This window comes from Tricharina praecox, assembly GCF_024521635.1.
Source record: "Tricharina praecox strain CBS 144465 chromosome Unknown BZA05scaffold_25, whole genome shotgun sequence".
NCBI lineage: Eukaryota > Fungi > Ascomycota > Pezizomycetes > Pezizales > Pyronemataceae > Tricharina > Tricharina praecox.
In genome coordinates, this window is record NW_026250427.1 from 465,101 (window position 1) to 479,263 (window position 14,163).

General features: G+C 58.1%; 4 protein-coding genes across 4 annotated transcripts; 1 reads left to right on the top strand and 3 right to left on the bottom strand.

Annotated features, from left to right (window-relative positions):
- Positions 1-1,114: 1,114 nt before the first annotated feature.
- BZA05DRAFT_407644 (general substrate transporter) lies at positions 1,115-3,587 on the bottom strand. Its single transcript, XM_051484645.1, has 2 exons — positions 2,954-3,587; positions 1,115-2,841 (listed from the first exon to the last, which is right to left on the bottom strand). Exons 1-2 carry the CDS (start codon positions 3,129-3,131, stop codon positions 1,499-1,501), a joined length of 1,521 nt encoding a protein of 506 aa, XP_051336633.1. The 5' UTR covers positions 3,132-3,587; the 3' UTR covers positions 1,115-1,498.
- Positions 3,588-3,893: 306 nt separating this feature from the next.
- Positions 3,894-7,980, top strand: BZA05DRAFT_144560 (Dolichyl-phosphate-mannose-protein mannosyltransferase-domain-containing protein). The gene is made up of 6 exons (XM_051478936.1): positions 3,894-4,444; positions 4,534-4,823; positions 4,908-7,431; positions 7,488-7,580; positions 7,633-7,716; positions 7,770-7,980. The coding sequence occupies exons 1-6, from the start codon at positions 4,131-4,133 to the stop codon at positions 7,864-7,866; spliced, it is 3,402 nt and encodes a 1,133-aa protein (XP_051336634.1). The 5' UTR covers positions 3,894-4,130; the 3' UTR covers positions 7,867-7,980.
- A 562-nt stretch (positions 7,981-8,542) lies between these two features.
- On the bottom strand, positions 8,543-9,887 carry BZA05DRAFT_407651 (uncharacterized protein). The gene has a single exon (XM_051484646.1). The coding sequence runs from the start codon at positions 9,841-9,843 to the stop codon at positions 8,590-8,592; it is 1,254 nt and encodes a 417-aa protein (XP_051336635.1). The 5' UTR covers positions 9,844-9,887; the 3' UTR covers positions 8,543-8,589.
- A 465-nt stretch (positions 9,888-10,352) lies between these two features.
- On the bottom strand, positions 10,353-12,455 carry BZA05DRAFT_431473 (glycoside hydrolase). Its single transcript, XM_051486192.1, has 4 exons — positions 11,972-12,455; positions 11,769-11,913; positions 11,629-11,700; positions 10,353-11,572 (listed from the first exon to the last, which is right to left on the bottom strand). Exons 1-4 carry the CDS (start codon positions 12,193-12,195, stop codon positions 10,496-10,498), a joined length of 1,518 nt encoding a protein of 505 aa, XP_051336636.1. The 5' UTR covers positions 12,196-12,455; the 3' UTR covers positions 10,353-10,495.
- Positions 12,456-14,163: the final 1,708 nt, after the last annotated feature.

A 14,163-nucleotide genomic window follows, 5' to 3' on the forward strand; every position in this document is an offset into this window, starting at 1 on the left:
AGGGATCGTATCAGACTCCCGAGTCCCGAACGGCCAATTGAGAGCGATTTTGGAGGGGGGCTCGCGCGCCTGCAGAGCTTTAACTACCGTACAGATACTTTCTTACATGCTAGGTATGCGCATATTCTATCCAACGCGCGACCCGCAACAAGAAACGTGCACTTTCAAATTTCAATGTCCCCATTCGCGTATGTATGCCGCCGAAAGTCGGACAGAGCTGCCGGCGAGAGGCAAGGAGCGACGACGCCGCGACGCCGCTCCACCAAGCTCGTATTTAAGCTGCAAACGTCACGGCCAAAAATGCCGGTTGCTCCAGCAACGCTGCAATGCGCATATGCACTGTATGAATGTGCAATTCTTCAACAAGAATATCTATCACTCGTCCAACTTCACATGCGAGCCACGGATATAGAATTGAGAACTTGAGCCCCCTGCGAAATCCGTTCCCGGAGTTAATCCACACCCGTGGGATTTCAAGATGCGTAGAATCCGATGCCCCGAATGTCACGGAGCAGCGGGTCTTCAGACGAAAGGTGTCTCGAGTCTTGACTCACATCGAGCTCGGAGCGAGATCGTATCAATGCCGCTGCCAACGTGCTACATACACATTGATATTGCTGTCAGCCGTGAGCGGTGGGACTGTAGTTATGAGTGCAAATCGCATCTCTCTCCGCTGACAACATCTGCCCTTGGTTTGCATAACAACCCCACGAATCAACGATGCCCACGGCCGCAGCAACGACGAACCGAACTCACGCGCTTCCTCTCCTCCTACCTGCACTCAATGACGCCTATTTTGCGTCATATCGGCTTTATGGTCGAAGCCCCGCCTCCCGCGATGGGAGAGTGCACCTAGGTCCTAGCAAGACTTCACCTCCCCGTCCGTATCTGTGTAACGGCATGATATCTCAACAAAACTGGTGGAGATTGTTTTGGCACACCATCCGCCAAAACAGAATCTTCAGAAATCTTCAGATGCAAGGGACTTCTCCACACCGCCGTCTGCCCAGTGCCGGTGTATGGTAAACTCCATGGAAATCTGAACACTGGGAATCTTGTTGAACGGTAGTTTGTTGAATGAGTACTTGCTTGGTGAATGAGTACTTGCTTGGTGAATGAGGACTTGCTTGGTGAATGAGGACTTGCTAGGTGAATGGCAATGATAGAGGTACAGAAGCCTCAAAGCTGCCATTGAGCCTGGCAGGCATTTCCCACCATGAATGTGCTGCTTTAGGGGTATCATTTGCACGGCCTCTGCTACCTATTGAGCCTTTGAAGTCTACATCCTTTACCGCATCATCGTACAAACCCCATGCTTCACCCACGATCACACCAACATTCTGAACAACTTACTACAAGACCAAGACCGAGATGAAGGAAAGATAGCCACCGTCTAGTATTACAACCAATACATACACACAAGCCCGCGTAGATGTAAACAAAACCCATCCCACCCAAACTCCGCACTCACCAAACAGCACGCATATATTCACACATTCTACACAGCCTGCACGCCCCACCCATCCCTCAGCACACCTTCAACCTCCTCCATCGCGAGTCCCCCCGTCTCCGGATAAATCCTATAGCACACGACCCAGCCAGCGGCACAGACTGCAGCGTACACCGCAAACGCGACACTGGCGCCGAGATGCTCGACGACGCCCAGGAACGTGGCGGCAACGACCAAATTCCACCCCCAGTTCGTAGCCGTCGCCGCGCCGGTCCCCACGCCGCGCACCGACATGGCAAAGAACTCGCTCTGGCACAGCCATGGCACCGCGCCCAGCCCCGTCGCGTAGAAGGCTACGAATGTGATGATCGCGGCGACGATCATTGCTGCGGGGAGGGTCGGGAGGCCGGAGGGTGGGGTGGGTAGGCCGGAGGTGGTTAGGTCTGGTAGTGCTAGGAAGCCGAGCGCGCAGAGGGATAGGCCCGCGGCCATGCCGGCGAGGGAGACGAGCAGCATGCGGCGCCGCCCCACGCGGTCGATCAGGTGGAAGGCGAAGGCGGTGCCCGCGGCGTTGGTGCCGGCGACGACCATGGCCACGGCGGTGGGGCTGCGGAAGCCGATGCCGGCGAAGATGGTGGCCGAGAAGTACATCAGCGCGTTGAAGCCGCAGGCCTGCTGCAGGAACTGCAGGAAGCATGCGAGCGTCAGCGCCCGCCGGTTGCCCGGGACCCGGAAGAGCGATTTGAGCGTGCTCCTGAGCGGGGGCGCGGGGCCGGTGCGTACGCCCGCTTCGATCTCCGCTAGCAAAGAGGTGATCGCCGGTGTGCCGTAGACTTTGGCGAGGGTTTCGGCCGCCGCCTTCCGCCGGCCGCACTGTAGCTGCCATCGCGGCGTCTCTGGCATTAATAGCATCAGCGCTGCCTGCACGACGGCGGGGACCGCGCCTAGACCCAGGATCCAGCGCCATCGCTCGCCCAGGAGCAGGCCGACCGCGTACGCTCCTAGCTGCCCGCACGTGATGCAGAGAACACTGATGACCACCAGCCGTCCCCGGTGACTTGCCGGCGCTAGCTCGGAGATGTAGAGCGGTACCACAAGACTCCCGACACCCACACCCACGCCCACCACCACCCGGCCCGCCACCATCGACCACACGCCCATCGCGCCCGCTTGCCACAGCGCGCCGACAATGAACAGGAGATCTGCGATCCAGATAACCGCGCGCCGGCCCCAGCGATCTGCACACACGCCGGCGACCAGGCCCCCTGCGAGCGCACCGAACGAAGTCGCCGACGTGATCATCGATTTATCCCAGGTGGTGACCGGATGTTCCGGCGTCGACAGCGTAGGCGCGAGGTATAGCAGTGCCGACGAGATGGATGCCGTGTCGTCTTTTGCGCAGCGCAACGTTCTCCTCCCGCGTTAACCAAAGCTCGCATATGTACACAGTTACCCCGGCGGGCCAAACCAGATCGGAGAGGAGTCATCGGGTAGGTAGCGTACAGCCAAAGAGGAGTCCACTTATTCCTGCGCTGAGCGTGAGCGCCCATAGCCAGTATCCTTTCGTTTCGGGTTCGGGCGAGGGGTGTGCTGGAGAGCTCGGCGAGGATGGTGGCAGGAGAGGAGCCCGGTCTTCACTGCCACCCACGCCGCCGCCGCCGCCACTGTCGAGTACTGCCATCTCGTATGGTTGAGAGGAAGGAATGGTGTTCTTCTGCACGGTGGAGAGTTTGCGAGGCCACGATGGTGGTCGTTGGTGCGCTTTGAGTCGTCGTGCGTAGCAAGGAGGTTGAAGTTAGAGTCCACGTGCGCGCGTCAGTACTGGTCCTTACATAGCTACCATGGTTTAGTTAGCTCCAGGCCCCAGGTCAGCTCCAGGCTTCGCATTGAAGAATAGTCATGTGTTGTTTCGATTCCCCAGCTCCGTCCGGCCGACCGCACGTAGTCCACATCCCCTCCACGTATCCCGGAACAAGTACGCGTGTCATCGCTTTCCCGGGCCCGACAACTGCCTGCGAGCGACGTCCCGCCGACTGGGCGCCAGGCACTTCCGATAAGGCTACATGCTAAGAATGCGAGGCTGAAAATAGTCGCTCCGTACATACGCACTCTGCACAGCTTTCTTTTTCTTGGCCTGGTACGAGTTGATCTCACTCCACTCCGCCGTAAATGCGCATGTGCCGGCAGCGCCAGGGTACTCGCCATAGTCTGAATTTCACGCAAAGTGTCCTTTCCGCGCTTCAGCTCGCCGCCATCTCATGCCATTGGCCGGTGCGACATCTCGCAACGACAGAGCAGGAATCGCAGTCAGCCTGCGCAATTGAATCTCTTTTGTTCCTCTCCCTCTTTTTTCTCTTCTCTTCCCTTTCTCTTCTCACTCCACTTATTTGCTTCTCTTCGCGAGTCTCTCTTTTGTAACCAAACCCCGTCTCTGCAATCGGGCTACCGTGAGGGCGCCCCTCCCCCCCACAAGATTAGATTCCCGCCAGCAGCAGCATAGCGAAGCACCAGCTCAAGGTTACTTCTCTTGACCCCTGACCGCCACGAACGACGAACCTTCCATACCATACCCCCCGTTCCCAGATCCCACAGCAACATACCCATCTCCTACATACACATACACATACACATACACATACACCGCAACCGAAAAACCACAATCGCTCCCTGCTGAGCAGCCATGGCTCAGAAAGACAAACTCGGCGGCGGCGTCGTCGTCGCAGACGCTGAGCCCTCGTCGCGATCACGAAAACGCAGCAAGAGCAGATCGCCGACGCGGGCGAGCAATCAGGACACCTCTCCACCACCACCGCCACCCTACCAAGAGAAACCCGAGTCGTCGCGAAACGATGTCGACCCGGGAGTCAAGGACAATGACATCTTCCTGTTGCCGTCGTCAGACTATTCCTTAATGATCCTGTTGACTTGTATCGCCGTCGCCGTGCGGTTGTTCCGGATCTACCAGCCGTCGAGTGTGGTGTTCGATGAAGTCCAGTAAGCCTCCAGAACTCAATGCAGGGAGAGAGAGAGGGTGGGAGAGAGAGAGAACGTGTCACTGATGGGCCCATGCGTGCGTGTCATAGCTTTGGCGGATTCGCGATGAAGTATATCAAGGGACGGTTCTTCATGGACGTCCACCCACCGTTGGCGAAGCTCATGATTACCCTCGCCGGTTGGTTGGCCGGCTTTGACGGAAACTTCGATTTCAAGGAGATTGGAAAGGACTACCTGGAGCCCGGCGTTCCATATGTGGCTATGCGCATGCTTCCGGCAGTTTGCGGTATCTTGGTTGTTCCTACGATTTTCTTGACCTTGAAGGCAGCGGGTTGTGCCACGGCTTCGGCGACTCTGGCGGCTGGATTGATCATCTTCGGTAAGTTCTCAAACCCCCGACAATTCGGATGATTGCCGGCGTGGGAATCGATTGGACTGACTGACTGACTCGGTTCTATTCTAGACAACGCATTGGCCACCCAGTCTCGGCTTATCCTCCTTGACGCCCCACTCGTTATCTTTACGGCTCTGACCGGACTCGCGTGGACCTGTTTCCTCAACGTCCACGAGCAAGGCCACACCCAGGCGTTCTCGCTCAACTGGTGGTTCTGGCTCGTGTGCACCGGACTCGGATTGGGTGCTACTGCCAGCGTCAAATGGGTCGGCCTGTTCACCATTGCGTGGGTTGGAAGCTTGACGATTCTGCAACTGTGGTCTCTGCTCGGCGACACCAAAAATGTCTCGGCCAGCTCCTGGATGAAGCACTTCTTCTCGCGCGCCATGTGCCTGATCGGTATCCCGGTCACCTTCTACATGGCTATGTTCGCGATCCACTTCACTTGTCTCCGCAACCCCGGTGAGGGTGACGGATTCATGTCCTCTGAGTTCCAGTCCACGCTCAACTCAAAGGGAATGAAGGATGTCGCCGCCGATGTCGCCTACGGCTCCAAGATCTCCATGAGGCACTACAACACTCAGGGTGGTTACCTCCACTCTCACGCGAGCATGTACCCCGGCGGATCCAAGCAGCAGCAAATCACCCTCTACCCCCACAAGGATGAGAACAACGTTTGGTTCCTCGAGAATACCACTTACCCTGAGGGAGGAGTCGGCGTCACCGGTTTCGACGAGATGGATCCCATCTGGGTCAAGGACGGTGCCATCATCCAGTTGTACCACGTCAACACCGACCGAAGACTTCACTCTCACGATGTCCGCCCTCCGGTCACCGAAGCTGAGTGGCAGAACGAGGTATCCGCATACGGCTACAAGGGATTCAAGGGCGACGTCAACGACTACTTCCGTGTTGAGATCGTTAAGCATCTCTCGGACGGCGCAGTTGCCAAGGAGCGCCTGAGGACCATCCAGACTAAGTTCAAGCTTGTCCACACTCAGACCGGATGCGTGCTCTTCTCCCACAAGGTGAAGTTGCCGACGTGGGGTTTCGAGCAGCAGGAGGTCACTTGCGCCAAGGGTGCCACGCTGCCCAACAGCATCTGGTACATCGAGTCCAACGAGCACCCCAAACTCGGCGCAGACGCAGAGCGCGTTAACTACCGCAAGCCTGGTTTCCTCGGAAAGTTCTGGGAGCTTCAGAAGGTGATGTGGAAGACCAACGCCGGCCTCGTCGAATCGCACGCCTGGGACTCGCGCCCCGACTCGTGGCCCATCCTTCGTCGCGGTATCAACTTCTGGGGTAAGAACAACCGCCAGGTCTACCTCATCGGCAACCCTCTCATCTGGTGGTCTTCGACCGTCGCAATCTGCATGTACGCCTTGTTCAAGGGTCTTGCCGTCCTCCGTTGGCAGAGGGGTTACCGCGACTACGCCGTCACCAACTTCCGTCGTTTCGACTACGAGGTCGGTGTGGCTGTCCTTGCGTGGGCTTTCCACTACTTCCCCTTCTTCCTGATGCAGCGCCAGCTGTTCCTTCACCACTACCTTCCTGCGCTCTACTTCGCCGTTGTCGCCTTGTGCCAGACATTTGACTTTGTCGCTTTCCGCATCAAGGCCATCGGTCTCAAGAAGCTGCCCGTCGTCGGCTGGTCCATCGCTGTCGTCTTCCTCGCCCTCAGTGCCGTCGTCTACGGTCTGTACAGCCCGCTCGTCTATGGCAACCCCTGGACCAAGAGCGACTGCCGCCGCGTGAAGCTCTTCAACACCTGGGACTGGGACTGCAATACCTTCCTTGACAACTACTCTGACTACAACAACATCGTCTCGAAGAAAACCGCCGCCGCTACCGTCCCCACCACTGCCGCCGCCGCCCCTGTCGCCGAAGTCCCCGCCGCCCCCGCCAAGCAGGAGCAGCAGCAGCAGCAACCCATCATCCAGAAGGACAATGTCGCCGCCGCACCTCCCGTCGTCCCGGCGGCAGAGCAGCAGCCCGAACCCGTCAAGTCCGAAGAGCCCATCGACTCTATGATCACTGGGCAGCCCGCGCCGCCAGGAGAGATCGTTGACACAGATGAGCACGTCGAGTACCGCGACCAGGACGGCAACCTCCTCGACCTCGACCAGGTCAAGGCCCTCGAGGGTCAGGTCGAGTTCGAGACGAAGTACGAGACTCGCTACAGGATGATCGATGAGGATGGAAATTACATTCCCGTCAACCCTGATGACGTCGCGCCTGAGCAGGGTGAGGAATCACCTAAGCAGGAGCAGGAAAAGCCGGTGGAGAAGGAACAGGTGAAGGAGCAGGAGAAGCCGGTGGAGCAGGAGAAGCCGGTGGAGCAGGAGAAGCCGGTGGAGCAGGAGAAGCCGGTGGAGCAGGAGAAGCCGGTGGAGCAGGAGAAGCCCACGGAGCAGGAGCAGCAGTTGCCCCAGGATCCTGAGGCCATCGAGCCCGAGACTACCAAGACTGTTGAGACTTTCGAGACTGTTACCGTTCGCGTCGACGAGGACGGCAAGCCCATCGAGGGTGACGAGCAGACCCGCACTGTGTACATCGACGCTCCCGAGGGCTCGGAAGTCCCGGACGAAGCTGGGTAAGTCGTCTCTCCTCTCCTCTCTCTCACACTCTAACTTACTGACCCTCCCCCAGCTCCAACGACGGCAAACCCATCGAGGCTGAACAGGAGACCCACACCGTGTACATCGACGCCCCTGAGGGCTCGGAGGTCCCGGCCGAAGCTGGGTATGTCGTCTTCCTCCATCTCCTCTTCCAACACTTACTAACACTCCCCCAGCTCTGACGGCAAACCCATCGAAGAGGAGACTCACACCGTCTACATCGATGCCCCCGAGGGCTCGGAAGTCCCGGTTGAAGCTGGGTAAGCTGTCTCCCCTCCTACTCCCCGTCCAACACTTACTAACACTCCCCCAGCTCCAACGACAGCAAACCCGTCGAGGCTGAAGAGCAGACCCACACCGTGTACGTCGACGCCCCCGAGGGCTCGGAAGCCCCAGCCGAAGCTGGGTAAGTCGTCTCTCCTCTCTCTCCCCTCAACACTTACTAACGCCCCCCAGCTCCAAGGACGGCGAAGAACGCGAAGAGGTCGAGATTCTCCGGACCATCTACGTCGACGAGTTCGGCAACCCTCTCCCCGACTCGGAGCAGGAAGGCTACGTCGAGGTTAAGGGAACGGAGGTGCCTGGCGAGGAGCTGCCGCCGGCGTCCACGCTTGCGGATGCACCGGTTGAGGCGCAGACTACCGATTAGATAAGAGAGTAGACGGATGCGATGCGATGGGATGGGGATATACTATCTTATAATTACATGTCATGTCATGTGGATGGATGTCATGAAAACGGGGAGGGGGCGGGGGCGGGGGGGAGTTTTTCTTGCTATTCTGTTCTGTTTTGTTTCTGTGGCATATAGGTATTGAATGCTAGCGGTTCGCGAGGTCGGAAGTCGTGATTGCGGTTGTGGTTGTACTTGTGACATGTGGGATGTGTACTCGTCGCCAGCTACCTTCATTGTGTGGCACTCGCTACCTAGTGTCGTGCTGGGGAGATGTAGCTGTTTCTTGATCCCTTAACATTGAGGCCATGGTTCAAGATGTCCGAAGAAAACGAAGGACCGAATGTTCAGCATACCTAGGCGTGTCATTGCCTTCAAGCATGACGGTCATGTGACACCTGTGTGGCAGTCGCTGGAGGAACAGTGGATTCTCAAAGATGCGACTTGTTACGATGTATATACACTACGCCCTCTGCGCCACATCCGAGTCCTTGACGGCCTTAACGGCCTCAACCTCCATTTTCCTGATCTCATACTCGCCCCTAATCCTCTGGGCCTCCCTAAGCTTCTCCTCCTTCTCAGTCCTGCCGTTCCCGCCCCACCAGCCCTTCTTTCCCTCCTCCATCAGCAGCGCCTCCTCCTCGAGTATCTTCCCCATCTGCACCAGATTCGCCGCCGCAATCCCAGCGCACTCCTTGCACGCGAGCCTGTAATCGACCAGCTCCCACGCCTTATGGAACGCGCCCTCGCTCCAGCGCAGTCCCTCATCGCGCTTTCCGATCGCAAAGAGCAGTTCGCCGACGGTAGCCTCACTAACCGCGACCCTACACGGATCCCCCACGGCCTCCGTATACCTCTTCGGATCTTTCACCTCACGGCCCGCCTCCGCCGTCTTCCTCCTTACGAGCACATCGGTCGCCATCTCCAGCGCCCTACCGATCTCCCCATGCCTAGCCAGGAACACCGCCATCTCCCCCACGGCGCCCATAAGCTCGGGGGTATTCCTCCTATCACCAGGGGTGGGCAGTGCCGGCCCCCCCGCGATCCTCACAGCCTGCTCCAGCGCCTCAAGTGCACCCACCGCATCCCCGCGCCACTCCCGGATCCGCGCCAGACGATTCGCCGCCTCGACCTTGAGGCGCGGCGCGTCCGCGGGCACCTCCAACGCAGCGCGGTACTCCGCTTCCGCCTTATCCCAATCCCTTAATTTCTCCTGCGCCTCGCCGCGCTCCTTTCTCAGCAGGACGAGCTCCCACCCCCCGCCCGCCCCTTCCCCACCCCCACCCACCACCGCCTCAAGCGCGCGATCATACATCCTCTGCATCTCCTCATCCGTCTTCCTTTCAACGAGCGGATTCCATGCGTTTGGCATGCGTGCCCTGAGGAGGTAGTAGCGTGCGCGCAGCGGCCATGACGGCGGCGTCGGCTGCGACGTCTCTGCGGCGATGAGGAGCCCGAAGTGAACCAAGCCCTGCAGGAGCAGGATGGAGATGTTCACCACGCCGGCGATCTTTAAGGCCGGCTTCCAGTTCCCCAGGACCGCACGCCAGAATGACCGTGAGCGCAGGCGGGCGCGGAGGTCGGTGGTGGAGATGGGGCGGCGGGGTGGGAGGGTGGGGCGGGCGGAGAGGAGGGGGAGACGTGGGCGGGGGATGGAGTGCGGGATGGAGTGGCGGAAGAGAGGTATCCGTCCGAATGTGGGGCGTAAAGGTCGCATCGCGATGGGTGGGGTTGGTGCGGGAGAATGCTGATGATCTGCAGCCTGCGGGCGCTGTGGTACCGGGGTGCGCCGGGGTGCAAGGGTAAGCCGTGATGATGTCATGTGCGGCTAGGCCGAGTCGGGATGGGTGAGTGATGGGTTATGAGAATCGCTAATTGTGTAGGGTCTGGTATCTCACCAACGTTATGAGATTCCGTAAAGAGGTTACCTGTGGGATCTCGACACTCTTCAGGCAAGCCAATCGACTTGCTACATATCCCTTCGCTTTCTGTTCCGGTATTCCCGTTCCTCACCACCGATGGCCTGAGCTGACACTGTGAGTGATAGGTAACTACATCACTTCGGCTGCTCCTCAACACCGGCACCGATCTAGGAACCTCTCGTTATCGTTTGTATCCTTTCGGAAAGTTCGGTTCGACATACTCGTGTACACACATATACCCGCTTGGAATATTGTCCTCCTCGGTACGCAGTCGAGCGAGCCCACATGAACGAAGCCAAATAGTCGTTACATTTCCAAAATAAACATTACATTTCTAGCTACTCTTACACCCAACCGTTGCTCTATCGGGTACAAATGACACAATGACACATACACCTACAGATACGTACACATACACCGCCGCCATCCATCCCTCCGTATTCCCATCTACTCAGTAACCCTGAGAGGATGCGCCTCGGTATTGAACACCCACCCACTACCGCCCTGCACACTGACCTCGCTGTCGTCAAACACGAGGTAGAGGTACTTCAGCACCTCAGCGAACCAAAAGCTCTCCTGGAAATCCGTCTTCTCGCCGCCCAATGGGAGCATGACGTCCTCAACGCTAGAGTACCCGCTGTCAGTCCTGCACGCATCATTGATAGCGACGAACGCATCCCACGCCCAGCGCTTATACTTCTGATCGCCGGTAAGGAGCAGGGCGTGGTAATAGCTCTCGACGACCTCGGGTCGCAGATGGTACGCCGTACCCGTGGGGTACCATCCATTAGCGGCAAAAAACGCCTGGTGCTCCACCGGGGCGGGGCTGCTCCACGCCCAGCGCTCCGGCCCGATTCCCGAGGCGGTGGAGGCATAGGTGGCGCGGCACCCGCGCGTCAGCTCCAGTCCCGCGTCCCGGATCTTCGCACTCGACAGCAGCGCGCCGCCCAGCGCCAGGTTGCCACCGATGAAACACGTGAGATGCCCCTCCTCGGGCACGAGGGTGGCGGCGTCGCGGTACTCGGCGACGAAGGTGGTGTCGCGCCGTGGGCGCTGCAGCAGGTGCTCCACGGTGCTGTCGGCGGCGAGCAGCCACCGCGAGGCGTACGAGCCGAAGCGAGAGGGGCTGTAGATCCACATCTTCAAAAGGTACTCGTAGAAGCTGTCGGTGCCGCCGGACCAGCCGCCCGACGAGTCGAGGAACCGCCCAGACGCGATGTCGATGTTCGTTCCCAGCATGCCGGCGAACGGCTGTCCCGCGTCTGGCAGTGGGTTCAGGAGGTAGTCTTGCGCCCGCTGCGAAAGGCGCGCGTATTTGGGGTTGCCGGTGAGGTCGGACAGGCGTGTCCATTCTAGCACTAAAGTGCCGGTCGTGGCAAGGCCGTTGCTGCTGTCCCGCGAACTGTTGGTCGCGAAGTCGAGGTTGTTGTACGGGATCCCCGTAGGCGTGTCGAAGGCGAAGGACATGCGGTCTGCTAGCGACACGGCTTGCGTGAGCAGCCGGTCCACGAGGTAGGCTTTGTCCTGTTGGGTGGTGTCAGCGAACCCTGGGCTCCTCATGACGGAGGGGCATAACATACCTCTGGCACGAGATGGGCATACGGTCCCTTCAAGAGATCGTACCCGGACAACAGGCCGCCTAGATACCGGATCTACCCCGTCCATCACCGTCAGCATCCATACAATGTATCCAACGACTCCTCAGCCAGCGGGTGCTCACGGTAGTTTCAAACAAGCTCACTTCCGTAGCGGTAGTGTTGAAGTCCACCTCGGCAAGGAACCCAATCGCCTCGACGACGACCTCGCTGAGCTCCATGAGACACGCCGTGCTCAGGGCATCAGCAATGGAGGCGCCCCAGCCATTTCTGTCCCCGTCAGTCAATCCCCCTTCCGCATAAGACACAAAAGGAACCATCGACATACCTTGAATTCCCTCCACGGTTGCTAACCGACAGCAGCTCATCATACCCCCACGCATATTTCTTATACCCCTCCCACGAGTGGACGAACGCCTCCTTGATGGCAGCAGCGCGGTCGAAGTCACTGGTGATGCCCGCATTCCCCACGGTGGAGTTTGTGCTCTGACGAGGCGGGATTGTGGCGGCCACCACGCAGGTAGCAATGGCGAGGATATTCCAGAAACGCATGACTGGCTGATTGGCTTGTAGCTAAGAATGAATAGTGAATTGGTGAATGGGTGAATGGGTGATGAGAGGAAAATTGGAAGGGATGGGAAGGGAAGGGAAGGGATGGACGAGCTCGCGACAAAAAGACCGCTGGGATATATCTATCCCCGTTAACTTCGACTTCCTTCTTAACCTCAAGCTTTCGGGCGCGGGCTACTTATATGTAGATGTTGATCTAGAGCAGAGCTTCGTGATCTTCAGACTCCACATCCCCCCCCCCCCTTCTCTAAGTTCCCCCCCCCCCCACCACCACCCGCCCCCTGCCGTTCGCACGCGGACATCGGAAATCCTAATGCAACAGGCAAGAGGCAAGAGGCAAGAGGCAAGTGACTTATCCCCTCCCCTCACCGGCACGCTCGTCCTGACTCCTCACGCTCACACTCACCCGCACTCCGGGGGCGGGAAGTGACATTAGTTGCTAACCTAGCAGTCCATCCAGTCCAATCTAACCAGAGCGAGCAAATAACTAGCATCTGGTTGGCAAAGGCAAGGGAGGATACTTTAATATTTAATATTAGCGCATCACGAAGGCAGATCATCGGCACGTATGTATGGAGAGTAGAGTACAGTGACGGACGGCAACTTGCAAGACACCTCGACACTGTGACACTGTCCAAAGGGGAGGTGGGAGCTACTCTATGTCCCGCCCCACGGGCCACCAGGGCAGTTTCTAGGAAGTGAAGAGCTGCACGATTCCGTGCCGGTTCATCCAGCCAGCCATCCTCCATACCTCATATGTCCACTCTTGGCCATGCTGGTGGTGATGATCGTAGTGGTTCGATAGTTACTCTATATCTATTTAGCATGCCTCCCGAGTCCCCAGCACCCCCGCATTCTGCAGCTCATCATATATAAACTATCAACGTGCAGGCTAGGAGGTGGGGGAACACCGCACGCCGCACGCAGGTACCATACATACCATACATTACATAGATTACATACGCATCTCGCTGTACACAGACTGCCTATCAGTGGCTCTCACCGCTCCATTTAACACTCCGAAAACAACTCCCTCCCCCCATCACCTCCCACCGCGAATAGAATCTGCAGAATATGTACTCTACTCTACGTAGGATGTAGATAATATAATCCCAGGGGGAGGCACCCCGGAGATTCCCCTCGATCTCGCGAGTCGCGAACCGCAGGCGACCCCCCCTCGGGGTTTGCCTGCCGAATGTAGCGATTACCTCCGGTACCGAGACAGGCAGGCTGGTATGTAGGTTGGTAGGTTGGTACCGTGCCGATCATTCCCTAGCCACTGCGATACCGCGAGACTAGCTGTGAAGTCATGCGGTGGGGCAGACGGGCAGAGGGGGGTAGATGGGGCAGAGTGAGGTGGCAGAGGGGGCGGTCACTTGCAAGTCACCAGTTGCTCGTTCGTGGCTCGTCGTGGTGGCTCGTGGCTCTTGGGCTTACATACAGGAGCGTTGTTGTTGCTGTCGTGGGATGGATGTCAGATGACCGAGACACTCTACGAGTAGAGAGGGCACGGCGAAACCCGATGATGTTGATGGTGAAGATGATGTAACCAGCTCGAGTTCGAGCACCCCACACGCACGCAGCGTGCATCGTGCAGGTGCAGGAGAGTGGAGATGGAGAGTGGGGAGTGCAAAGTGGCTGCAAGTCTGCAAGTCTGCAAGTCGTAGATGATCTACATACCATGTAGAGTACTCTATGACGAGGCCGCAGAATCAAGAGTGGGAATATATACCAATTTAGTACAGTAAATACGCCGTGAGATGCTCTGCCGCCATGCATGCGCCGAAAAGAAACCAAAAAGGAGGTCTCCCCTTCCGAGCCTTCTCCAGTGTTCACAAGTTCACAAATAAGTTCACAAATAAGTTCACAAATAAGTTCACAAACTCAGCGACCGGGACATATGAACATCGAACCCACACGAGTCGAGATATCCCCTCCACGTGCCGAGTT

Bases quoted from the DNA above. Each gene is read 5' to 3' on its own strand.
- BZA05DRAFT_144560 (XM_051478936.1), top strand. From the start codon at position 4,131: ATGGCTCAGAAAGACAAACTCGGCGGCGGCGTCGTCGTCGCAGACGCT. The intron at 4,824-4,907 runs GTAAGTTCTCAA...GTTCTATTCTAG, and splicing joins GGCTGGATTGATCATCTTCG to ACAACGCATTGGCCACCCAG. The intron at 7,432-7,487 runs GTAAGTCGTCTC...ACCCTCCCCCAG, and splicing joins GAAGTCCCGGACGAAGCTGG to CTCCAACGACGGCAAACCCA.
- BZA05DRAFT_407651 (XM_051484646.1), bottom strand. From the start codon at position 9,843: ATGCGACCTTTACGCCCCACATTCGGACGGATACCTCTCTTCCGCCAC.
- BZA05DRAFT_431473 (XM_051486192.1), bottom strand. From the start codon at position 12,195: ATGCGTTTCTGGAATATCCTCGCCATTGCTACCTGCGTGGTGGCCGCC. The intron at 11,914-11,971 runs GTATGTCGATGG...TGACGGGGACAG, and splicing joins AACCGTGGAGGGAATTCAAG to AAATGGCTGGGGCGCCTCCA. The intron at 11,701-11,768 runs GTGAGCACCCGC...TGGACGGGGTAG, and splicing joins TGAGCTTGTTTGAAACTACC to ATCCGGTATCTAGGCGGCCT.
- BZA05DRAFT_407644 (XM_051484645.1), bottom strand. From the start codon at position 3,131: ATGGCAGTACTCGACAGTGGCGGCGGCGGCGGCGTGGGTGGCAGTGAA. The intron at 2,842-2,953 runs GTACGCTACCTA...GCTGCGCAAAAG, and splicing joins AAGTGGACTCCTCTTTGGCT to ACGACACGGCATCCATCTCG.